We start from the raw sequence: 25,241 nt of genomic DNA on the forward strand, positions 1-25,241 counted from the left end.
GGAATCCCACCTTCTAGCAGGGAGCAGTGTGGAGACAATTGCTCCTTATCCATGAGGCCCACAGCAGTTGGGTGGTGGTGGCTTGGCTTAGCTTCCTATGGGATATGGCCCTGGGAAGGGTTACGGCCTAAGGAAGCTGGTAGGCAAGGGCTGGGGTCAGCCCCAGGAATGGAATCACTCCCACGCAGCCAGTACCAGGAGCTGGCACGCCTCATCCTTGTTGCTGGCTCATGCACAGTTCTGGGGACAGACCCAGCAACTAAGGTTGACAAAGGTCTCAAGTTCTCAAACTAGGCCATGCTCTGCTCAGTTGCTTTTATGACACCATGCTCTTTTTACATATTAATTGCCCAACAAGTATTTGTTAAGTAAATGCAAAAGTTCATCTTATGCTACCTAAGATACACGGATGTATCATGTATCTTAGTCCTAAGTCCTCATAAGTATAGTCCTCATTTATATAATCTAAGAAGGCTCTGTTTTGTATCCACAAACCTATTTTCATAAATTTTAATGCAGTTTAGCTGTAACATTGCACCCTTTTGCATGTAGCTTATATAATAAGACACAGTGCCGGAACCATAAGACATAATAGGAAAAGAAGATTTCTTTTTTTTTTTTTTTTTAAGATTTTATTTATTTATTTGTCAGAGAGAGAGCGAGCAAGAGCGAGCACAGGCAGACAGAGTGGAAGGCAAAGTCAGAGGGAGAAGCAGGCTCCCCGCGGAGCAAGGATCCTGATGTGGGACTCGATCCCAGGACGCTGGGACCATGACCTGAGCCGAAGGCAGCTGCCCAACCAACTGAGCCACCCAGGCGTCCCTTTTTTTTTTTTTTTTTAAGATAAAATGCAAGATAATAGCAAAGTAGGCATGTTGAATTTTATTAAATTCTATTTAATAGATCTACTTAATTCTATAATTAAGTTCTACAAGGCATTTATGTTGCTTTTTAGGGTATGGAAAATGTGTTTTGCTTTTAATTAAATCCTTACTACACTCAAACTTTCTGTTTTATGTAAATGGAGATCTAGTCCCATTCTACCAAATATCAGGTGGTCTTGTGCACAGAGCCTTCAAAACTTTACAGAGCCATAAAGAATGTTGCTAAAGTAGATGGAAGAGAAGCTGAAGAACTTTCCTGCATTTGCTGCTAACATATCTATAAGCAATGGGATTTTTAGGCTTTTGTTGTTTTTATTTTTTTTTATTTTTTTAAAGATTTTATTTATTTGACAGAGAGAGACACAGCGAGATAGGGAACACAAGCAAGAGGAGTGGGAAAGGGGGAAGCAGGCTCCCTGCTGAGCAGGGAACCCAGTGTGGGGCTTGATCCCAGGACCCTGGGATCATACCTGAGCAGAAGGCAGAAGCTTAAGGACTGAGCCACCCAGAAGCCCCCCTTCTGTTGTTTTTAATTCACAAAATTAGATGAGTGCAAGCTGACAAAGTCACAGAGCTTTTAGCAGGCCCAACACAATACGGATTTCAGCAAACTGTTGTAGGAATAAGGTCTCCAGAAAAACACAGAGTGAATGGTGACCCAGCTGTGACTTTTTCTCCATGCCTTTTTCTGCTCTTCTTCTGAGTCCTGAGCTGAGAAATCTTTGTGCATCCCTCCTACCTGGGCAGCCCTGGAAGGTGGGCAGACCAAATTCCTAAGCATCCTCCCCCAGTAAGGAAAGATTTGCTGAAAACTTAGAGCCAACTTGAGCAAATCTAAAGGCCCACATCACAAATAACTTAAAACTAGAGAAAGCTAATGTTGTGCTTCTTTTAAGAAGTAGCTTGTTTTATTTTCTTCCCTGTCATCGACTAATGAATCTCTCCTTTTTACACATATTCAGCTCATGTCTTCCCAGCTCTGTTTTCTAGTAATATGAAAAATCCATTGGCTTCTCTCCTGTGGTTTGGGTCTTCAAGAATTTCAGGGCAGCAGCCGGTGGGAGGACAAGGGGGACAGTCAGAGCTTTTACAAGTCTGTGTTGCAGCTTCAGAGAGCACCTGTGACTGCGAAGCACAGTGAGGGTGTGCAGCTCAGTGCCACCCACACCTGAGCTCCTGGAAGCTATGTTTAGCTCCTGAAGTCACACAAAGAAAGGAGGCCAGGAGGAGGAGGCACCAAGCCTCTTTGGGCTTCCAGACCCACTGGAGAGTGCTCGAACTCTGGGCCTACCCTTGACGTCAAAGGCAAGATTTACATCTGAATGGAAGGAGGCTGTTTAGATCCAGGCCTAGAGCCCAGGGAGATCCCCGCTATGTACTAGAGAAGTCTCCCAAAGTCTTCAACCGTGCTCCAAGAATTATTTCACTTACACTGATCCCAGTGAATCACAGTTGTAGGCTCAATCACTCCCAGGATTTTGGCAAACCACCTTGACCTCTGTCCTTTCTCTTGAATGCCCTTCTTACCCAATGGGCTAAGCCTTCTCCAATCTCAGCTCTCCTTTGCTTGAATGACTACGGTCAAACCATCGCAGGGACTGTTGTGAAACTGTAGTATGTGGACTTTTCCTCCACTAGTAGAGGAAATAGAGGTGTCCTCAATGTCAGAGAGACTGTCAGAGATGTCAGAGAGATTACAGAGACTACTGTCAGAGAGACTTTGAGGACTCCAAGGAAGGAGAGTGACTTTTCCTGGGCTCTCCAAAGGTTTCACGGAAGAAGCGGCATTTGAGATGAGACTTACACGACAGGCACTTTGAATGAAGACTTCCTTGGGGAAGGGCACGGAGGATGGACAGACCAAAGCACTGGGAATGGGAACAGGGAAATGTGTTCAGAGAACAGTGGCAGTTTGGCTGGACTTGGTGATATTTCCAAGTCTTGGCTGTGCCTTAGAATTATTGGGGAAATTTCCCTTTAAATACAGATATGCAAGGCTCCACCCCAATTGGAATGTTCTATAGAGGGGCTCAAACCTCTCTGTGTTTTTGTAAAGCTCCCAAGATTATCCTGAGGTGCACACAGAGTTGAGAAACTCGGAGCTATGCATAGAATGCAAGAAGTAGAGTTCCTGGAGATGTGCCTGGAGAGTGGGTGGGTTAGGAACAATTTCTTTTTTTATGTTTTTAAAGCCATATGGCTTATTACTTTTCTCACCACAGAAAGTGCTCTGTGACATATTTTATATGTAAATTTTGTGTGGAAGGAAGAAAAGTATGTTATTAAAGATGTACCATGTGCCAGGCAGTGACAGTAGGTGGTTTGTTTGAGAATATTGCAAAACCATGGAAATCATGCTCCGGGATGTCAGAAGTCTGTAGTTCTAAGAATTTCTTGGGGTGGGGTAATGAGAAAGCACACGTACCCATGCACATTGACAAGGCTGTGAGTTTTGAAGAAGGAGAATGTTTTCCAAGCCAGGGGTCACACGTGGGTTTGGAAGTCAGTGGTCAATTCACTGCACAGCTTTGCCATGTACCAGCTGTCGCCAACAAGTCACACATCCTTCTTGAGCCTCACGTTCTCATTCTTTTTCTTTTTTTTTTTTGAAGATTTTATTTAGTTATTACATAGAGAGAGAGATAGCGAGAGAGGGGGACACAAGTACAAGGGAGCTGGAGAGGGAGAAGAAGACTCCCCGTTGAGTGAGGTGCTCCATTTGGGGCTCTATCCCAGGATGCTGGGATCAAGACGGGAGCCCAAGGCAGAGGCTTAACAATGGAGCCACCCAGGTGCCCCTCACGTTCTCATTCTTATTTATATAGTTATTTATTTATTTGACAGACAGAGATCACAAGTAGTCAGAAAGGCAGGCAGAGAGAGAGGAAGGGAAGCAGGCTCCCTGCTGAGCAGAGAGCCCGATGCGGGACTCGATCCCAGGATCCTGAGATCATGACCAGAGCTGAAGGCAGAGGCTTAACCCACTGAGCCACCAGGCGCCCCTCACGTTCTCATTCTTAAACCCAGAGGTTTGCCCTGCGATTTGAGCGAAACACACCTGCAGAGTACTTGGCCGGGTGCCTCACCTAGCAGGAGTTAGATAATTTTTATAGAGAGTATGCGTTTATTAAATTGATTAAGCTTCATTCCTGAGTTCACAACCAAATTTTGCTAGAAGGAGGCGTGTGCCATAACAGATAGGCAGAAGCCCACTCTGCAGAGTCATCTGTCCCCGCAGTGAGTTGGGCAAATTAAGACCATATTTGCCACAAATTCATCAGGTGCTTTAACTCAAGATCTATCATTTTTAAATTTTAAAAAGTCAGAATCATACTTTCATACTTTGCAGGAATGTATCTTTAAACAAAAGGATCAGGTACATAGATATATACTTGCTTTCTTTGGCTCTGGCACTCATTAATTTTCTCCTGACTCCAAGTTTTCTGTGTCTACAAAAATATTACAGCACTTTTGCTCTACTTCTCAGGTCCATTTCAAGTTACTTCAAAGGCTTATCTTACACAAGGTGACCTCAGAAGTATATAGTTTCACTCTATTTTCCAATCTATGAAAATTGTGTCCCTTATCGAATAAAACTAGAGAAAGTTTCCAGCTCAAATAAAGGTAGGAGGGACTAGGAGACAAATGTTTCAGAGTACCAGGAAGACTCTATTATGACCTGTTTGTCTTTTGTTTACTTTGTTATCTGAGCCAATTATTAATAGACTGGTAAGATTGAGGCAATAGCAAGATTGAGGCAATAGCCAAGGTTTTTTTAAGAGTACGGATTTCCCTTGATTCAAATTCCCTAAGGCCTTTTGGGTAAACAACACCTGAAGATTCAATTCGTGTATGTGTACTGGTAGAATATGTTCTGACATCCTGGCTACCTGGAAAACAGTTTATTGTGATATATGGAATCTTGTTGAGACAGAATAGCCTTTATTGTCACAACTTGAGTCATGAAGTGCATTTGTTTTTATTTCATTGAAAGAATTAAGAATCCAGCCTGGGGGCGCCTGGGTGACTCAGCTGGTTAAGCGTCAACCTCCAGCTCAGGTCATCATCCCTGGGTTCTAGATCAGGCTCCCTGTAGGGGGCATCCCTGCAGGGAGCCTACTTCTCTTTCCTCTCTGACCGCCTGCTTTTTCGCCTTCTCTCTCACTATCTCTGTCGCTCTCTCTCAAATAAATAGATAAAATCTTAAAAAAAAAAAAATAAAGAATTCAGCTTGGTAAAACTGAAGTTCAAAAAGAGATCTTGTGCTGGAATTGGGGGTAAATGGAATCATGTGAGATGGCGCCATCTAGTGGACAAAATAGTGTACTCCTACTCCTTTCGTTAACCAAGAGTAGTAGTACATAACAGCAGCTGCCCTAGGACATAATGGAATTCAAAGGGAGAAAAACCATTTAGGATGATTAATTGATCCACAGATGGAAAAATAAAAAAGTCAGAAAATCAGTTTGTCGTTATAAGGCAACCACTAAGGGAATTTTTTTTTATCATACTTCGAATTTTCAAAATTCTGTCATTCTTGAGTAACCAGATCAATGTTCACTAGTTCTTGTAGTATTTCACAAATATTTGTCCACTTGATTGTATCTGTACTGAATGTCAAAATATTTAATTAATTAGCTGGATTCTAGGTGGGAGAAAATTAGTTTCCGAGAATAAGTATGTTAGTTCTAAAATGGTAATTACAAGACCCGAGTTCTTCATATCGTTAATTAAGTAATTGGTTTCTATCCCACCTTGTTTTTATCTGTGTTTGACTTATTTTACAAATAATGTAACTTGCAGGTGCCTCAGTTTCTTTTGTCTGCAAAAGGAAGGTACATGATTCAAAAAGGTTTTACTGGATGAGTGGTTGGTTATGTGCCTGGCACATTGATGGATACTGGGAACACAGTGATGAATAAAACAAAGAACACATTCTTTAGAGGAAGTCCATAAAGAAATCATTTTATGATGTGGCAGAAAGAACAGTAATATACCCCAGCATATAGAAGTATCGAGGAGTGGTACCTAGCTCAGCCCCAGAAGTGAGTAGAGCTTTAGTCCAGAACCTCTACCTGGAGGAGTCCAAACCCTTGGGTAAGGCTTAAAGGATGAGTGAGAATTAATAAGAAAAGAAGGAGATTGAGAGGATCCTCCAGGTTGAGGTTATCAGCAAATATGGATTTGTAAGATGATATTATGGGGGGGGGCATTTGACAAAACTGGGTTCTTTGGAACTGTTAAGAGCATAGGAATCCTACAAAGTATACAGAGTTGGATCCCAAAGGGACTCTGATATTACAAAGTGGAGTGATAGGAGAAGCCTCAGAAGTGTCCCAGAGGGCCTGTCTTCTGTCTTGCAGACTTGGCTTCCTCTTTGCTGGTTGGCAACTAGCTTTTCCGTTTCGGCCTCCTAGGGAGTGAATTCGTTTCCTGGGTTTAATGTACTCTTCATTGGAGTACAGTTTTACTATATTTCTCAAGTAAATCATAAAGGATACCACATGGAGGCATTAAGCATGAGGTTAATGAAATGGTTAATGTTGCCAGGTTACCTTCTAACTCACTGATGCTGTAAATTGGAACACTGACTTCAAGAAATAAAATTTCAGAATCGATTGTGGTTCTACCCATATCTTAGTAACACCCACCTTCAACTTCGAAGTTTTGTTTTTCCATTGGTGGTGACCTAGGTGTTTGTTTTGTTTGGAGGCTGATAATTAAAAAATAAAATAAAATAAAAAGGAGAGGGAGAGGACTACTGCTAATACAAAATCATTACATTCTTAAACTAGGTATTTTTTTTATTTGCAAGAAAATAAATGGTTCGGCATGCCTGGGTGGCTCAGTCGGTTAAGCATCTGTCTTCGGATCAGGTCATGATCCCAGAGTCCTGTGATCAAGTCCCACATTGAGTTCCTTGCTCAGCGGCGAGCCTGCTTTTCCCTCCACCTCTGTCCCCCCCACCCACCCCTACTTGTGTTCTCTCTCTCTCTTTGACAAAAAGTAAATAAGAAATATTATATTTATTTTTTTTTTGAAGTAAGCTTTGTGCCCAATGTGGGACTCCTGAGATCAAGAATCACATGTTCTACTGACTGAGCCAGCCAGGGGCCCCTTTAGATGTATTTTAATGCCTCACTTGTTTATTTCTGTGTCCAAAGAAGCAGTTTCCCCTTAAACTTCAAATGGACTAGAAAGACTTGGTAAAGTCCTTAAATGAATACCACTTTTGTCTCCACAGATACAGACTAGTTCCAAAGGTTTATTTTCCTGCACAGATTCATGATGTTGTGCATGCCACGAAGTATTTCCTGCAGCCGGAAGTCTTACACAAGTATTCGGTTGACCCAGACAGAATTGGCATCTCTGGTGACAGTGCTGGTGGGAATTTGGCCGCTGCTGTGGGCCAACAGGTAATAGCCCTGTGGTGCTGGTGGTGGGAGGGCACTGGCTTACCTCTTGCGGACAGACAGATTCTCCACCAGGTATGGCCTAGGCGGAGCAGGTGGGCTGGTCAGTAGTGGGCTACGTTATTCAGATGACGGCACTTGGAGAACACGCCGATCTTTCTGAGGTAGGAAGAGAGGTCAGTGATAGAAGTGTCATCTCTTAGTCCTCAGAAAGGCCCCGATTACGACCATTATGAAAGAAGGGCTGATGTTTTATAGGGCTCTCTTGCCGCTCAGGGCTATGCATGGAAATCAAGTATCCCCGGCTTCTTGTCCGTGTCAGACTTGCAAAATGGGGGTCTGTGTGCTTAAATTCCAATGCTGAGGTGGCTTCCTTAGAACTTGGAGTCAAATTGAGAAGTTAAAAAGCGTTTCCCAAAGTTTATTGGTTGGTTGGTTGGTTTTTATAAATATAAAAGAAAAAAATGATAATGGGTCAGCCACTTCAAATGTTATCTTACAAGTTCATCGAGCTTACTTGGTTAAATTCTTTGAAAACTACCTAGCTCTAAGAGCACCCAGAATTTGGGGCAGCTGTGTAAGTTCAAAGATAAGTACATCTTTTTCCTCTGATGGAATAAATAAGTTTAGAACAGCAGCTCTGTCTTCTCGCCTCCAAATTTCTTTTGGTATCCCAGATAGCATCTGCCTTTTTATCTGTGGCAAAACTCGGTTTCTTCTCCTTTTTGCATGTGAAGAACTTTGTTCTCTGGCATTGGCACGTTTGCTATACCTGTGTCAAGTGTGGTAAGAAGAAAGTGCTAGTCCTTGAGGAGAGCCTCATGGGCTTCACAATGAGACAGAACTGGGATGGAATCCAGTTCCCCTGCTTTGAGAGCTACAGGGCTTTGGGCAAGCACCTTAACATCTCTAAGCTTCAGGAAAATGAGGATAATACCATGTGATTGCAGGGCTGTTGCCAGAATTTTGTGAAATGATGTATATGCAATTCCTGGCACATATTAAAAGAACTATTAACCAATCATTTCCTTTTGCTTTGACAGAATAGTTTCATCTTCCCTGGGGATGGGGTTCTAAACTCCTGCGTGAAACAAAATTGTATGGCTAAAGTGACCTTGAAGATTGTTTAGTTGCTATAAAACACAGTGTCCTAGTTAGCTGCCCTTCAGAGAGGAAAAAAAAAGAAAGAAAAAGAAACCAGAAAAAAAAAAGTCTTTAAAAAAATATATGAATAAGGGCTGAGAGGGGAGGATAATGTGTGGAAACAGTTCAAGATACTTGTTGAATAAATAAATCAAATAATAATAATTTATAAATAATAAATTAAAATAAATTAAAAAATTGTGACAGACTCAACAAAAAGAGAAAAAAGGAAAATATATATCATTTTAGATACTAGAACTCTGTCTAAAATGAAGCAGTATGTTTGCATTTTGCGGGGGCATAGGGGATTTGAGATCTGCTGAGGTAGGGGATGCACTGACGTTCCCATTTCAACCTCAACTCCGGGGTGCACGCTCATTAAAGAGAATGGAAGGCACATTGCCAACACCATTTAAATTCTCTCACCCAGCGTGAACACTAACTGCTCATCGGAGGAGATATCCTAAGGTCCTGCTCCAACACTTTGGAGTCCCATCATCGGTTCCTTTAGCTTTTCCTACCCTTCTCTTCTGGAAGGGTCAGCTAGTTTGCCTTTTTTGGGCCTTGCAGAGCATAGTGAACTAAATAAGGTTCATAGGTTATCCATCCGTCGTATCCAGCAGAGTGTGCTACTGCCAAAGAACGGAGACAAGTGAAGTGTGCGTGGGGGTTTAAAGACCTAAGAGATGGTGTACATTTGAAGGGTTCATTCAAACATCATACCTTTCTCAGTAAATATCCAGCAGCTTGATTGGGGCAGTGGTGGTGTAGGGGGGGGGTGTGTTATTTTTTTTTATTTTTTATATTTTTAAAGATTTTTTATTTTATTTATCTGACAGACAGAGATCACAAGTAGGCAGAGAGGCAGGCAGAGGGAGGAGGAAGCAGGCTCCCCGCTGAGCAGAGAGCCTGATGTGGGGCTCGATCCCAGGACCCTGAGATCATGACCCAAGCTGAAGGCAGAGGCTTTAACCCACTGAGCCACTCAGGCGCCCCGGGAGTTTTATTTTTTAAACTACATTACTTAATCCCATGGCTGGTGGAAATTTCACACTTTTATCCTCTGCTTGGCTTAAAGTAAGGTATCAAGCTACTATATAAGGTGTGATTTCTATAAAAGGAGCCATGCCAAAAGAAATAATGTGTTTGCTTCCTCCTCCCCAGTTTTCTCAAGATGCCAACCTCAAAGACAAGTTCAAGGTACAAGCTTTAATTTACCCAGTCCTACAAGCTTTAGATTTCAACACACCCTCTTACCAGCAAAATGTGAACACACCGATCCTACCCCGTTACGTCATGGTGAAGTACTGGGTAGACTACTTCCAAGGCAACCATGACTTTGTCCAGGCAATGATAGTCAACAACCACACTTCTCTTGACGTGGAAGAAGCTGTTGCCCTCAGGGCCCGTCTAAACTGGACGTCCCTCTTGCCAGCCTCCATCACAAAGGGCTACAGGCCTGTCATGAAGACCACTGGCAACGCCAGGATTGTGCGGGAGATCCCTCAGCTGCTGGATGCCCGGGCAGCCCCTCTCATCGCTGATCAGGAAGTCCTGCGGCACCTCCCAAAGACCTATATTCTGACGTGTGAGTACGACGTCCTAAGAGACGATGGGATCATGTACGCCAAGCGTCTGGAGAGCGCAGGTGTGGAGGTGACCCTTGATCACTATGAGGATGGTTTCCACGGCTGCATGATTTTCACCAGCTGGCCCACCAACTTCTCAGTGGGAATCCGGACTAGGAATAGTTACATCAAGTGGCTGGATCAAAACCTGTGAACGAGTCACATTTCTAGAATGTGTGAGCCCCTCTTGACCTCCTGCACCTGCTTCGGAAATTGATGCACTTTTTAGTTGACTGATTTCCCCCGGTGACTTGTGAGTGACGTAATCTCTATTCCTTGCCTACCCTGTGTGAATTTAATTTCTGGAAATGTGCTTAACTAACGTACATACAAAATGTCTGAGGCTGGTTCTCAAAGCGGGCCAGTCTCTCTGTTCTTGTTGTTTTAGCCAAACTACTACCAATACTCACGACTGCAGAGAACAGGACAAGGAGCTGAAATAGCTTTAGGTTCTGTCTTCCTCAAGAAAATCTTTCTAGAAGAAATTCTTCCAGCTGTGGATGACATAGTGACCTTTAATGAGGAAAGAAAATGTGGGCTCTTCTTCAACTTGCGAGGGTCTACTTTAAATTCAGAGCAGTGTTACCTGTGTGCACGTAAAGGTCAGTGCTGGGTACCAAGTGCCCTCTGTTCTTTACAGATAGATGGTTTTGTTTCCTATGGGAATTTCGGCCAAGGTGTTCTAGCAAGGACAAGTTTCTCAAATGCCTTTCTTCCTTTAGAGCGTTGATGTTATGGGATAGCTATCTCTAAGTCCAGTCAGATTAGAACAATACTTGAAAGTTACTTTCTACCACTATTATTAGAAAATATAGTCGCATGGGCTGGAAATCTTGTACATTGCTACATTTTTTGGGTATGCTCTCTCCATTGGGGAGAACTTCTGGGAGCAAATTCATTTAGATTTAGGATAAATCTTCTAGTACAGAACAAGTAAAAACAGACAAACGAACAGACCTATTTATTTTCATAAGTAATACTTCTGACGTAAATTACCAAAAGAAGTGTGTAATATATTTGGCATAGTCAGGAAAGAAGATACATTTAATATTGAAATTATGAAAAATATCTTCAGAGGGTCTAGTTTATTCTTGAAAACTCAATTTTTTCACTTCCATGGCTTTAAAATGGGGCTATTTTGGTATATATGATGTATTGTTTATTTTTTTAAGTTATTTAATGTTAATATATACAGCTAGACTTAAGATTTTTCAAAATAATGTCTATAATGAATATTAAAAATAATGATATTTTTAAAAAAAAGAAACTACCTTAGAATTATATCCACATGTAATTTTATGGAAAGACGTAAAGTAGCTACTAATACTACTACACATTAGGCTTAAATATTTTGATGCTTATATGCAATCACAAATTAAAATAATTAGAAACTGTGACTACACCCGGTAAAGTTGTCTAAGTTTATAGCTCAGTAACTTCAGTAAGACACACACTGCTCGTTTCTGCCCTCCTCTGTGGTCAGAAGAACACTAGCTCATATTCTGCTGGGTGACGCGTCCATTGGCACCTGGTACCTTCACCTCTTCTTATCTCCTTCCAGCCTGGTCTCGAAGTTACGATACCCCAAGCTCGACTTCGTGTAAAGCCTTCACTGCCAGTGGGAACATCTTTGGCATAGGAAGGGACTCCGATTCTGGGTTGAGTACCTCTGCCCTCCTTCCTGCCACTCTGACCACTGCCCCGCCACACACACACCTGCGCCCCCCCCCCCAAACCTCCCCCATTCTTTGCAAGGGCTGCAGAGGGCAATGGGACAGCCTGGTTATGATATGGCCTGTCCATCAGTGGAGAGGATGGAGAGGAAGTGAAAGCTTCTCGCTCGTTTGAAAGGGAGGCACTAACCACCTCTGCATTGAAATCAGTGAAAATGTGCGCCCTTATTTTTCATTTATTGTATAAGCCAGTAGCATTTTATATATAAAATGTGTGTGTGTGTGTGTGTGTGTGTGTGTTTGCCTCTGTGTATATAAAAAATAATCATGCAGATTAACATGCTAATGGAAAGAGATAAGTCATTTACCATCTCTGGGCCTTTTTCCCTTCCCTCTAAAATCAGCACTTTGAATTACTTTGAGTTAATCTACGAGGTCCCTTCCAAACGTAAATTCCAAGCATTTTGTCAGTCTGACAAATCATATTGACTTCTCTAGTGTTTTGGTTTTTTGTTTTGTTTTGTTTTCTGGGGTTTTTTTGTATGTCATTTTTTCGTATACATAGACACAAGTATCATCGAAGATTTAAAAAACAGGGTTTTGTTTCTTAACTCTTTGACAGCTACTCTCCTCATTTAATACTGTTGGGGTTTTTAAATACCATTTGAAGGGACCAATGTCTGGGCCTTATTTTGAGGTTATCGACCTCCAGACATAAAGGAAAATATACATGCAAAAAGTTTCTTAAAATGGCATGTTTTTCCCCAGAATTAGGAGCTAAATGCTATGGTAATTACAGACACCAAATGATTCTAGATCTTTAAAGGGTTTTCTTGGATGAACACAGAGTGAAAGAAAAAGGATCAACCACTGTTTCAAATGAAACACTTGAGTTTCATTAAAGCTTTAATGTGTGTGAATAATTTGTCTAATGACTTGTTACTGGATCCTATCTCAGACCTTGCTTGAAGTTCTGTTTTTGAAATTCTCCCTGGAATAATAACAGTTGGGAGTCAGGATACACAAAAACCAGTGGGTACAAGAGAGTTTAAACCAACCAGAAATCTGAGTGCTAAGAACTCCTTGGGGAAACCTATAGAGTTTTTGGTGAAGATATTTTAGTGTGGGGGTGAATTCTCTCTTTTTTTAAGTTTTCGTTCTTATATTAAGAAGTTTATGCTCTGCAGATTAATTTTATAGTATGATGGCTTTGTTTTGTTTTCCTATTTTATGAAAAAAAAGTTGATAGTCTTTTTTAATATTGTTGTTCGTGAAATATGAACATAAATATATGAAGAAAAAACCTTGAAGTGCTGCAAATATTGTGGAGTGTAAATTAGTCTTAACATTTTATCATTGATTTGTGAAGAATTTGAGACTATTGTATAATTATCTTGGTGGCTGTGATATTTTATGCATGACCTTTTAACCTTTGACTTTTTGCTCATTTCCCACTGCCAAGAGGAAGGCAGATTTTATGAAGGATTTTAGTAGCAAATCTATTTTATAAGATGAAAATCCAGGGTGGAGGTAGGAAAGCCTGTATCTGTTTTGACTCAAGTTTAGAAATAAAATGGCTCCATCTGGGAATGTGCCTCTTTTACTTCTTCTCGTCTCTTTTCCTGGTTCCCATCTCTCCCTCTGTATCTCGGGTCCCTAGCCGCAGCTCTGCCCAAATCTTCTGCCCACCGGAGTCCCAGAGCTGCCTTTCAGTCACAGAGAGGTTGGTCAGTGGCCTCCGTGATGACATTCATTTCATGTCTGGATGCAGTATGTGCTGCTTACATTGGGGAAACCAGCCTCGGACTGGCTAGAATCTTTGCAAACGTGAGGCAGGCCCTGAGACTATTTGGGGACTTTCAATCCATGGATTAGAAAGGGATGATCCTTGCTGCAAATGAATTTGGATTTAAAGCAGTTCAGCCACGGAAGTATCAATAGCGCTAGAAGCAAGTTTTCAAATTGACCCTGACATTACAAGCAAATCTAATAATTCCACACTTGAGTTTATTATGCCAAGTTTATATCAGTGTTACAGGAATAACATTGAAGTTCAAAGTGAATTGTTCGTGTTGGTTCTGAACGGTCACATACCTGTGTGTAAATTATGTTTTCCCACTCAGTTGTAGTTTCTTTTATCTTCTCCAACGGAATCTCTAGGGTAGAGCTCTACTTTGTTGGGAAGATCCACTAACAGTGCCAGCAATTCTCCTTCAGAGCATTGACGATGTACTCCATGTGTTTTAGTATTGTTTCTATTGTCAATGTCATTTTTTATCTCCCCCCCTTTTTTTTTTAATAACATCTCTTATTTTCCAATACATCCTGTAGTTAAACATCTAGAAGATGTTGGTATCAGGACCAGCCTCCCCAGACCTCAAAGACTGGAGACATAGACACGATTTCTAGTAGGTGTGTATTACAAACTGGATAGCCCTGTCACTTTAGAACCAGCATCTTGTGTCATTAGACAGGCTGGTGACATCTCGTGTCTTGTGGGGCAAGGCTCCTCCCCCAGATTTTCTTACAGCGGACCCACTGTTGACAGGAGGTGGAGAGCCCCACCTTCTGACAGACTGTCTGTCCAAAGGAGACCCAGCCCTTCCAGTCACCAGGCTTACTTCAGCCCCTCTGACCACCGTGGATGGCTGCTGTTTGCCATCTCACTTTTCTGTTTGCAATTCTCGGTATTTAGTTGTGTTTGTTTTCTGTTCTCCCCATATTTAAATGTAAGCTCCATGAAGGCAGGGACTTTGTTTTGTGCATTCCTGTTTCCTCAGCATTTAGAACAGAGCACACCACAGTGGACTATCAAAACGTGTTGTTTTTGTTATTTTAAAGAGAGAGAGATTGGTGGGGAGAGGGGCAAAGGGAGAGGGAGAGAGAAAAATCCCAAGCAGGCTTCATGCCCAGCACAGAGCCCAATGCAGGGCTCAGTCTCTCAACTCTGAGATCACCACTTCAGCCAAAATCAAGAGGTGGACACTCAACCGACTGAGCTACCCAGGGGCTCCTCAAAATGTGTTTTTGAATAAATAAATCCTCGCTGGGAAAAAAAAAATGAGCTTGTAAGAACTGGGTTATTATTTTTCATGTGTTTCTTTTAGAAGTAAATTAAGTTTATGTCAAATATAAAAAACTACTTTAGATGGAAATTATTGCCTTAAACATTTCTAAGAAAATTTAAATAATTCAAAGTAATTACATACCTGTTTTTAACTACCACATTTTAACGCAAAAACAAATGTTTTTAAGTGAATGGTAATGATGGGGAGAACAAAAGCAAAAGAAATATAGAAAATAATTAAATTTTCTTTGCAGCTCACTGACAAGTACTTCAAACTGTCAGGGTGACCTTCCTCCAGGACCTCAGTGGCCTCACTGTTAATACATTGCTAGAGGCAAAAGGCAACCTTAACTTGACATTAGCCTGACCTCCAGGATCCTGTAAGTCTTCTTCAACATATAAAAATCCTTTTGGAAACTTGCTTTATCGCTATCCTCCTCCCCCCAAATATATGTTAGCAATCATCTTCCTAACATATGGCCCACTGATACTCATCTGAAGGCTCTGAAGACTACGGTTTTACTAGACAGTAGTAAATGACCTTATCTTACACAACAGCTAGCCCATCAAGGTCCTGAAAATCTTGCTTCCAAATTCCTTAGAGGCATACACCATCCTTAACCCCCTCCCAACTTAAAAGTATCTAATCAATCACCTGTCACAACCCCGTGCAGCTCTTTCTGCCCACAGGTCCTGTCCCTGTGCCTTACTGAAACCACCTTCTTGTGCTGAAGACGTCCTCAGAATTCCCTCTTGACCATTCATTCCCGGACCCTGAATATTCTGTCGCATCCGATAAAGTGAAGTGATTATTTTTTTTCTCTTCCTTCTATAGCTCAAGTCCTTTCTGTATTTTTCTTAACAGATAGCAGCCGAGGTTTTTACTGTGTTAAATAAAATTGTCACAGGGGTGCCTGGGTGGCTTAGTGGGTTAAATAAAGCCTCTGCCTTCAGCTTCGGTCATGATCTCAGGGTCCTGGGATCGAGCCCCGCATCAGGCTCTCTGCTTAGCAGGGAGCCTGCTTCCCCTCCTCTCTCTGCCTGTCTTTCTGCCTATTTGTAATCTCTCTCTGTCAAATAAAATATTAAAAAAAAATAAAATAAAACTGTCGCAAAGTGCCCTAAAAGAATGATATAACATAACATATTTCACCAGGTGTTCCATGGAAGTCCATTTAAGAACCTGAGAAATTTTAAACAGTTAAAGCAATTCTACCCCTTTTAGGAGATTGTCTTCTTTCTGGTCTCATTATTCTTTAATAGGGAATCAAATTCTATGTTCTTTATTCCAGTTAAATTCATGCAATAGGGGCACTTGGCTGGCCCAGTTGGTTGAGAATGTGTCTCTTGATCTCAGAGTTGTGAGTTGGAGCCCCACACTGGGTGTAGAGATTACTAAAAAAAAAAAAAAAATTAGACTTAAAAAAAATCATGCAAAAATATTTATTTGCTTGGCCACAGATTAAAATTATTTTAAGTTTTCTTCTGTAAGATAAAAGGTTTACCAAGCTAAGTAACTTCGTATTATCCTCTGCCGACTTCATTTCCACCATTCTGTTAGAATGAAGTTCCTGTCTTCTATACAAAGCCAGTACATCAGTTTGCCTCCTTAATTGATTCATTATGGTCTCATTCAAGGACATGTGAAAGTATCTCCCCTTTCTCCTAGACCTTTTACTCTTCCCTGAACTATTCACTCCTTCGTTTTGGTCTATAAAGAGAGTCAAATCTGTCCTGTCCAGAAAAAATTCTCTCGTGGTCCTTTAGCTCCCCTGTGTCTTCCTTCCGACCCAAACACAAAATAACTCTTTTCGTTATTTATTGCTGAGTCATAAATTAGGCTGAGACTTGTAATTTAAAACACTAGCCATTTGTTACTGCATGATTCCGGGTTGACTAAGTTTAGCCCAGTGGCTCGCCTGCCACCAGGCTAACTAGGGCTGTAGCAGACCCACCTGCTGACTAGGGCCATAGTCTGAGAGTGCTCTGCTAGGCTGGAACGTCACGATGGGGCTCACTACAAGCCTGACAGTTGTTGCTGGCCAGTAGCTGGGTGACTTGGTTCTCTAGCACATGGCCTTTCCTCCTGTATTGGAATTCTAGAAGCATGGCATGGGGATTGCATGATGGAGGATTCTGAGTCTGCAAAAGTGGGAAGGTTTGTACCTCTTAAGATCCAGTTTTAGAAGTTGCCCAGCATCATTTTACCATATCCCATTGGTCAAAGCAAATCACAGCCCAGATTCAGGGGAGGGGAAACAGGCACCACTGCTTCCTGCTTCTTGCTTCCTGCTCACCAGAAGGAATGACAAGGAATTAAAATCATCTTTGTTGCACCACAATTCCTGCCTGGAGAGAATGTTCATTTCTGCAAGTCATTGACAAGAACAAAACCCTCCGCTTACATTTACAGCACATCAGACGATGGGGAGTATTTTCCATAGATTACTTCTGGCCCTGTATGTTCTTGACCTTGTTTTTCCTCCACTACCCCTTGAACTTCTGGTGCTGGTGCAGTAGTTCCTATTTTAATACATCTGGCCCAGTACTTCAGCAGAGGGTGGGGTACGGGGACTCCTGGAAGTTATTCCTCTACTGGGTGAGTCAGCAGTAGCTGAAGAAGATGTGAATCACATAAATATATCCCACTAAACCCAAGGCCAATGCACCACCAACTCAATTTTCCCCTTGACCAGACCCCCCAGAACATCTGCAACCATTCTAAGCATCCAGAGAATTTGTGATGGACAAACTGGGGTGGAGTCACTGATGAGAACAAGGGCAGGTAAATGGTATTTTTAACATTTGTGTATTTTAAAAAGGCAATAATCTTGTGCATCTGTGAGTGGGGTCCCTCTGGTTCCCTGAATGGGACCCATGCATGGGAGGGGCCCTAAGCTCAAGTTTTATGGTAAATCTGCCCCTGCATAAGATTCAGATTCATGCTTTCACCTTCATTCTAAATGCCTCCCTGGGCCCTCTGATAACCCCACTGGTGCAGCAAGTCCCAAACTAAATATATGCATTGTCTTCTTGCTCTGCATTGGTGTGGCCTTACCTAGGCCTTCTTTTACCAGGTCCTACTTCTGCTCTCTCTCCGGTCACCCAAGCTAGGACTGTGAGAGTTGTCTTTACCTTCTTAGTCCTTCAACTTTTTTCTTAAAGATTTTATTTATTTGTTTGTTTGTTTGTTTGTTTGTTTGTTTTTGAGAGACAACATGGGGGAAGAGGGAGAGGGGAAGAAGTAGGACTCCATCCCAGGACCCTGGGATCATGACCCGAGCTGCAGGCAGATGCTTAACTAACTGAGCCACCCAGGCGCCCCATAGTCCTTCAACTTTGTCAGTCATGGAGTCCAATCAATCTACTTACCAAATATTTCTAGATAAAATACTTACATATTTAATATTTATAAGAGATTTAAATAAAAATGCAAACAACAAATATGTATATCTCAAACATGCAAAATCCATTGCCTTCTTTCCAAGCCTGGACAGTCTGTTCTAGTTCCAAGCTTAACGTCCTTCAGGCCATTGGTTAGGTTCAGGGCATCAAATGCGACAAGCACAGTGCCCCCTCATGGCCCCACTCCTGCAGACTTAGGCAGCCACGCTTCTCCAGGTGTGGTCTGGGCACCCTTGGAGGCCTACAGAATCAAAACAATTCTGGTAATAATACTGTGATGTTATTTGCCTTCATCACTGTTTTCCTTTCATGAGTGGAGATTCCCAGCTGCTACTGGACATGTGGACCAGTTTCAACAGGTAGGATGTTGGCTCGTATTAAGCCAGACATGAATGATTTTTGGAAAGATGTAAAACAATGCCACACTTCCACTCATTTGTGTTGGGTAAAATTTTGCATTTCCTTTTCCATAAAATACAGCTTAAGCTTAACATGTAATTAATTCCTAATACCGTAAACATCAATAAACAAAGTCCCTATGAACAAAAGCTCTTTGGGTCCTCCAAAATTTTAAAGAATGTAAGGTCCTGAGACCAAAACATTGGAGCTCTGCTATTGTACAGTCTCATCGATTGGCAAGCCCTGTATGTTGTGCTAAGCGGTAGATAGCCAACACTGAACTTATTATCATGGTTTGAAATACCCACCCTGTGTCCTCTCCTTCTGCCTTTCTTTGTCCTTTCCTCATCTTCCTCTGCCAGCCTCCTCCAGGGTACCTCTCCTAACTTCTCCCTCCTCCGGTGGATTCATGTATCCCTCCCTTTGGTCTTACTGCAGGATATTTTTTCTCCCCAGTGCCCATGGTTCCTGGTCACATCACTTCTAAGAATGAAGAGGTAGGCCAGACAGAGTGGTGAAGACCAAAACAAAGCTGACTGAGCGATAGCAAAAATGACAATACAAAGCTCCCAAAGAGAGAGGGGACCCGAAAGGGTTGCCACCAGAGTTTCTAAGTCTAGGGGTTCTTAGAAGCCACTTGATAGGCTGTTTTAATCTGATTAACCCTTGCTGTGTGTGGCATCCAATCAGGTTTTTGTCATCTATCTATCACAGGGGAAAGGGTGGAGGACTCTTTCCCCTGAGGAGCAAAATCCTTTCAAGGGTGGTTTCCTCTTGGGAAGGTTCTGCCTTCCTATTATCCTTCATTAGTCTCACAGTGCACTGTAAACTTGGCGCTGGGTAATTTTTAGTGGGTCTGACTCCCTCACAAGACCGTGGGATCCTTGATGTTGGCCCGAGTGAGCAGCACTTTTGTCATCCGGATGGCTGGGGTGGCTGACACAGTCCTCTCACAGAATAGGCACTCAAGGAATCTTGGCTGAACGAATGTTCTCATGTTCTCACAAAGTAAAACAGTGTTTTTCTTCCTAATATATAAAATTATGCTTGATTCTATTATATTTAATATATTTGCTTATCTATATCCTTCAGATAAAATCCATTTTGTTTTGCTTTTGTTTTCCTGCAGATTTTTTTTTTTAACGCATTACAAATTTATTTGGTTTGCATTAAAAATTTATTTGGTTTGGGGGGCGCCTGGTGGCTCAGTGGGTTAAAGCCTCTGCCTTCAGCTCAGGTCGTGATCCTGGGATTCTGGGATCGAGCCCCGCATCGGGGCTCTCTGCTTGGTGGGGAGCCTGCTTCCTCCTCTCTCTCTGCCTGCCTCTCTGCCTACTTGTGATCTCTGTCAAATGAATGAATAAAATCTTAAAAAACCAAAATTTTATTTGGTTTGGGGCGCCTGAGTGGTTCAGTCGGTTAAGGTCTGCCTTTGGCTCAGGGTTCTGGGATCAAGTCCTGAGGCAAGCTCCCCGCTCAGCAAGGAGTCTGCTTCTCCCTCTCCCACTGCTGCTGCCCCGCTTGTGTGCTCTCTCTCTTTCTCTGTCTAACAAATAAAATAATAAAATGAAACAAAGCAAAATAAAATATAAAAAAATGTAAAGACCTAATGGTTTAAAAAAAAAAAAAAAACTTGGTCAGCAAATGAAATCCTGAAACCTACCTACCGCATAATATTTTTAAATTCAAGGCAACTGCCAGCAGAGGGCACTCTTGAAAGGCGATGGCATTAACCATCCTCCATATTGTGTTTCACCTGGAATTTTGGAAAAAAGATTTGCTTTCTGTAATGTTTTATATTTATCAAAGATAAATAAAGGCCATGCTATGTTTCATAACAGAATAAATTAAGTTGGATTTTTTTAAAGTGGAGAGACTATTAAATACCTCCTAGAGAACAACTGAATTCTCAAAACAAAGCAAAACAAAACAGAAAAAGGACTTTTAGTGATCCTTTGTTAGAGCATGACTCATCTCCCTGCCCACCAAAGTGTTTGTCTGTTTCTCTTACATGGTTTTATTCAAGGTCTGTAATTGCCATCCCCTTGGAAAGAAGCTGACAGAAAAATGGTGTTCTGCATTTTTGAAGGACCATTTAATGCAGCGGAGAATACAGGACCCTCATCTTTTGTTCTGCCTGTGGGCAAACCTTAGGCACCCAGCATTGGGTGGGTCCTTAGATACAAAGAAACTGCCTTTGAAAATAATCTGTAAGGCAAGGTAGGTGGCCTTCAAAAGCTAAAGCACATTTTCAATTCAAAGAACATTCAACAGTGACATTTGCAGGACTGCCATACTTTTATTGTTTTTACTTTTACCTTTTTTCTCATATATTTTTTTAGATATTATTTATTTATTTGACAGACAGAGATCACAAGTAGGCAGAGAGGCAGGCAGAGAGAGAGAGAGAGGAGGAAGCAGGCTCTCCACTGAGCAGTGAGCCTGATGTGGGGCTCAATCCTGGGACCCTGAGATCATGACCTGAGCTGAAGGGAGAGGCCACTGAGCCACCCAGGTGCCCCAGGATTGCTATACTTTTTTTTAAAATTTTTTCAAATATATTATTTATTTGACTTCAGAGATCACAACTAGGTAAAGAGGCAGGCAGAGAGAGAGAGGGCGGAAGCAGGCTCCCTGCTGAGCAGAGAGCCCCATGCTATGCGGGGCTCCATCCCAGGACCCTGAGATCATGACCTGAGCCTAAGGCAGAAGCTTAATCCACTGAACCACCCAGGCACCCCAATCATACTTTTAAAAAACATAATATGTTCTGTGGCTAAGGGGGAAAATCTTGTCCCTCACTCAGCTCACATGGAACAGAGAAAAGGGCGTGAACTAGCAGTTAGTAAACCAGAATTCCATTTCCAGCTCTGCTAGCAAATACCTCAGCAAATATAGGTAAATCTTTGTTAGTGCCTTGGTTCTACCATTTAAAAGGTTGTAGTTGTCTAAATATCTTCTTTATTCCACAAAAATACTGGGAGCAGCTTATAATTAAACAAAATATACAATGAAATAATGACATAGAAATAGAAGCTCATAGCCAAGGAAAAGAACAAGAATCTGCCAGCTAGAAAAATCATTGCTTCGGGGCACCTGGCAGGCTCAGTCAGTAGAGCATTTGACTCTTAATCTTGGGGCTGTGAGTTCAAGCCCCACCCTGGACATAGAGGGTACTGGAAGGAAGAAAGAAACAAAGAAGGAAGGAAGAAAGGGAGGGAGCGAGGGAGGGAGAAAAGAAAAAGAAAAATCAGTTTCTTTGGTTAATTTCTTGCTTGACTCTGAGCACCCTGACAGTTGAGGCAAAAAGTCAAAACCATGGTCAATGATTCAGCCTGCTACATAACAAAGCATTTCAATTTCTCAGGGGTGACCGTCTTTCCCTAGCACTAAATATTAAAAGAAAATTCCTACCTGTGCTCGGGATAATGTCTTCAAATATTTTAAAGTGAATATAACAGGAACCTTTGATATAACTATTTATTTAATGCATCTCAGTGAAAACTGAAAACATGACTTTAAAGCATATCCATACTTTAAATCCAGGGCAGTTATAGTGTTTGCCCTACTGTAGGCCTCAAAGGACTATTTTATAAATAATAAGCTATAGAAGGGTATTTTTTTGTTTTTTGTTTGTTTTTATTTATTATTTTTAAAAGATTTTATTTACTTACTTGACAGAGAGAGTGAGAGAGCACAGCAGGAGGAACAGCAGAGGAGAGCTCCCAAAAAGTAGGGAGCGCAATGCAGGGCTAATGTGGGTCTTGATGTGGGGCTCGATCCCAGATCCCTGGGATCATGACCCCAGTTGAAGGCAGATGTTTAATGACTGAGCCACCCAGGCGCCCCTAGAAGGGTATTTTTAAAATTTGTTTTAAATTTATCTCTCCAGGCATAGTGATAATAAGGTGATCAGCTTTCTCTTTCTTTCTCTCTCTTTCTTTTTTCTTTTTGGAAAAAGTTAAAAATTCCTTAATTTTTCATTTCTGATGCCACCACTATAATTTACAGGGCAATATACCTGTACTGCAAAGCCATGGACAAAGACAAAGCTACAGCAGGTAAAAGACCTCAGGAATGTACACGTAATTGACACTACACTGGTTTTATCAATAGCTGCACTGTTCGCAAAGTATGGCTGTGATGGTCCCACCACAAAGGGGTTCCTGTTCAAACTGCAGTAACTTTTCTGACTACGGATCATCGTTCCTTCTGTGGCAGATTTTTTTAGTTCTTTTAATGCGTTCAGGACGATTGTCTCAAAGTGACCTGCAATTGTCCTGACAACCCCTCACTCTCTTTCCTGCAAAGAACTGTACGCCTTTTCTTCTGAGTTTCTTCTGCTGCCATTTCCACCACTTGACCACAAGATACCTAACCACCACCCTAGGGACTCCCTAAGCTTCTCCCACCAAAACTTCCCCTCTTCATGGGCCCAAAATTTGATTGCTGTTGTCCATTCTAATTTCTAAAATAATTATGGTTCCCACCACCACCATAGTTAGGTCCAAAATTATCTCTTGTATTGTGACCATCATATCCTCCACCACTGCTACTGCATCCGCCTCCTTGGTGTCCATATTCTGGCCTGCTGCCACCATAGCGTCCTCTACTGCTACAACCAGGACCACCACCATGGTTGTCACCACCACAAGATCCCTTATATCCCCTCTCACTTCCTCTATATCTGCCGCTCCTGCCACCACCTCCACCAGCAGAGCCTCCCCTTCCACCAGAGTTTCTACCACAGCCCATAAAGTTACCAGATCCATCTCCATGACCTCTTTGCGATCCAGTAGATGGCACTTCTGATTTAGGAAGGGCCTTTTTCACTTCACAGTTATGCCCATTAATAGTGTGGTGTTTCTGAATAATAATTTTATCAACTGTATCACGATCATCAAAAGTTACAAAAGCAGGGACACCTGGGTGGCTCAGTCGGTTCATTGTCTGCCTTCGCCTCTGGTCATGATCTCAGGGTCCTGGGATCAAGCCCCACATAGGGCTCCCTGCTCAGCAGGGAGTCTACTTCTTCCTTTTCTCCTGTCATTCCCCCTACTTATGCTCTTTCTCTCTCTCTGTCAAATAAAGTCTTTTTTTAAAAAGCTACAAAAGCAAATCTTCCTTTTTTCCACTATACCTAACTTTCATAATTTCTATGGTTTCAATTGTGCCATCTTTTTGAAGTAGTCTCCCAAGTTATAGTCTTCTGCATCTTCTTTAATACCACCGACAGAAATATTCTTCTCTGTGGGAGGGGCATCAGGCTTTACAGAATCCTCTCTAGAAAAGACTCTCTTCGGTTCCCCTCCGTGCCTATCAACTTCCTGTGGTCTGGCACACATGGCTGCATCTACCACTTGAACACAGGAGTAAGTCACAAAACCAAACCCGCTGGAAGGTTTTGTTTGGAGGAAGGGTCTCTTATCCCCGCACAATCTGTAAGTGTGCCCTGTTTTCCAAAATGTTTTCTTTAACTATCATCTGTAGCTTCAAGGCTCAAACCACCAATAAACAGTTTTCTCAACTGCTCTAGTTCCTTTGAATCTACTTTGGGATTGGACTTGCCTCTTCCAACTCAAGTTCAATATGGGACCGAAAGCCTGCTTTTTTTTCTTCAATTAGTACCAAGGGAAAAAACAGGGGCACTTACAGGTACACAGAAAAAATTATTAAAGATTATACAAGACGCTGTTAACCGTTTACCTCTAGGAAATAGGAAGAAGGAAGAAGAAAGATCTTTTTTCTATTTTGCTTCTCTCTGAAAATTTTGAGTTTTTCTTAATGACTATGCATTATGTAATTTACTCATAAATTACACCCTATACAATATACCTTATAAATGACTCCAAACATCTATTTTAATTTTCTTTTAGTTGCACTTTTGTTCATCTTTTTGCAAGTTATCTATGGCCGGAAACAGACACTCGTTTAAGCTAGATTAAGTAAAAAGGGAAGTTTATTGTAATGATACAACCAGAAATCTCCTGGATGTCCAAGATCAAAAAAAAATGAAAGAAAGCTTGCTCTCAGGGAGCCTAATATAGAAAATTCAAGAACTCAGCTACTTTCTCTGTTTCTTCATTTATCTAATATCTGCTTTTCTCTTCTCCAATGGCCATTTGCTGTCAGTAGACAGACTTTCTTAATTTCTTTAAGAATCCATCATAATCCTGTACACCTGGGGATAAAAATATATTATATGTTTATAAAAAATAAAAAATAAAAAATAATTTAAAAAAAAGAATCCATCATAATTTTCGTATGATCAAAACTGACCACTGGGGTGCCTGGGTGGCTCAGTCAGTTAGGCATCTGCCTTTGGCTCAGATCATGATTCCGCAGTCCTGGGATTGAGTCCTGCATCTGGCTCCCTGCTCAGCAGGGAGTCTGCTTCTCCCTCTGCCTCTCCCCTCCCTGCCTTACTTGTGCTCTTTCTAGCTCTCTCACTCTCCGATAAATAAATAAAATCTTTTCTTTTTTTTAAATGACCACCAATTCTGGATAGAGTTGAAGTGTCCACTCCCGAATCTCTAAAAGGTTTACATCGCTTTAACCAGAGCTTCCAAACATCAGTCTGCGTGTGAATCACATGGGGATGTTGTTAGGCTGCAGATTCTAAGTCAGTA

General features: G+C 41.7%; 1 protein-coding gene and 1 pseudogene across 2 annotated transcripts in view; one reads left to right on the forward strand and one right to left on the reverse strand.

The window, feature by feature from the left end:
• NCEH1 (neutral cholesterol ester hydrolase 1) overlaps positions 1–13,331 on the forward strand; it is a 57,457-nt gene extending 44,126 nt beyond the window's left edge. For both annotated transcript variants that reach the window (XM_059391537.1, XM_059391538.1), the window contains 2 exons: positions 7,129–7,300; positions 9,605–13,331. In XM_059391537.1, coding sequence (XP_059247520.1) covers positions 7,129–7,300; positions 9,605–10,222 — 790 coding nt within the window. In that variant the 3' untranslated portion in view covers positions 10,223–13,331. The remainder of the gene's footprint in view (positions 1–7,128; positions 7,301–9,604) is intronic.
• A 9,286-nt stretch (positions 13,332–22,617) lies between these two features.
• Positions 22,618–25,241, reverse strand: part of LOC132010519 (heterogeneous nuclear ribonucleoprotein A3-like) — a 54,362-nt pseudogene continuing 51,738 nt past the window's right edge.

The sequence above is a fragment of the Mustela nigripes genome, chromosome 2, assembly GCF_022355385.1.
Source record: "Mustela nigripes isolate SB6536 chromosome 2, MUSNIG.SB6536, whole genome shotgun sequence".
NCBI classification, from domain to species: Eukaryota; Metazoa; Chordata; class Mammalia; order Carnivora; family Mustelidae; genus Mustela; species Mustela nigripes.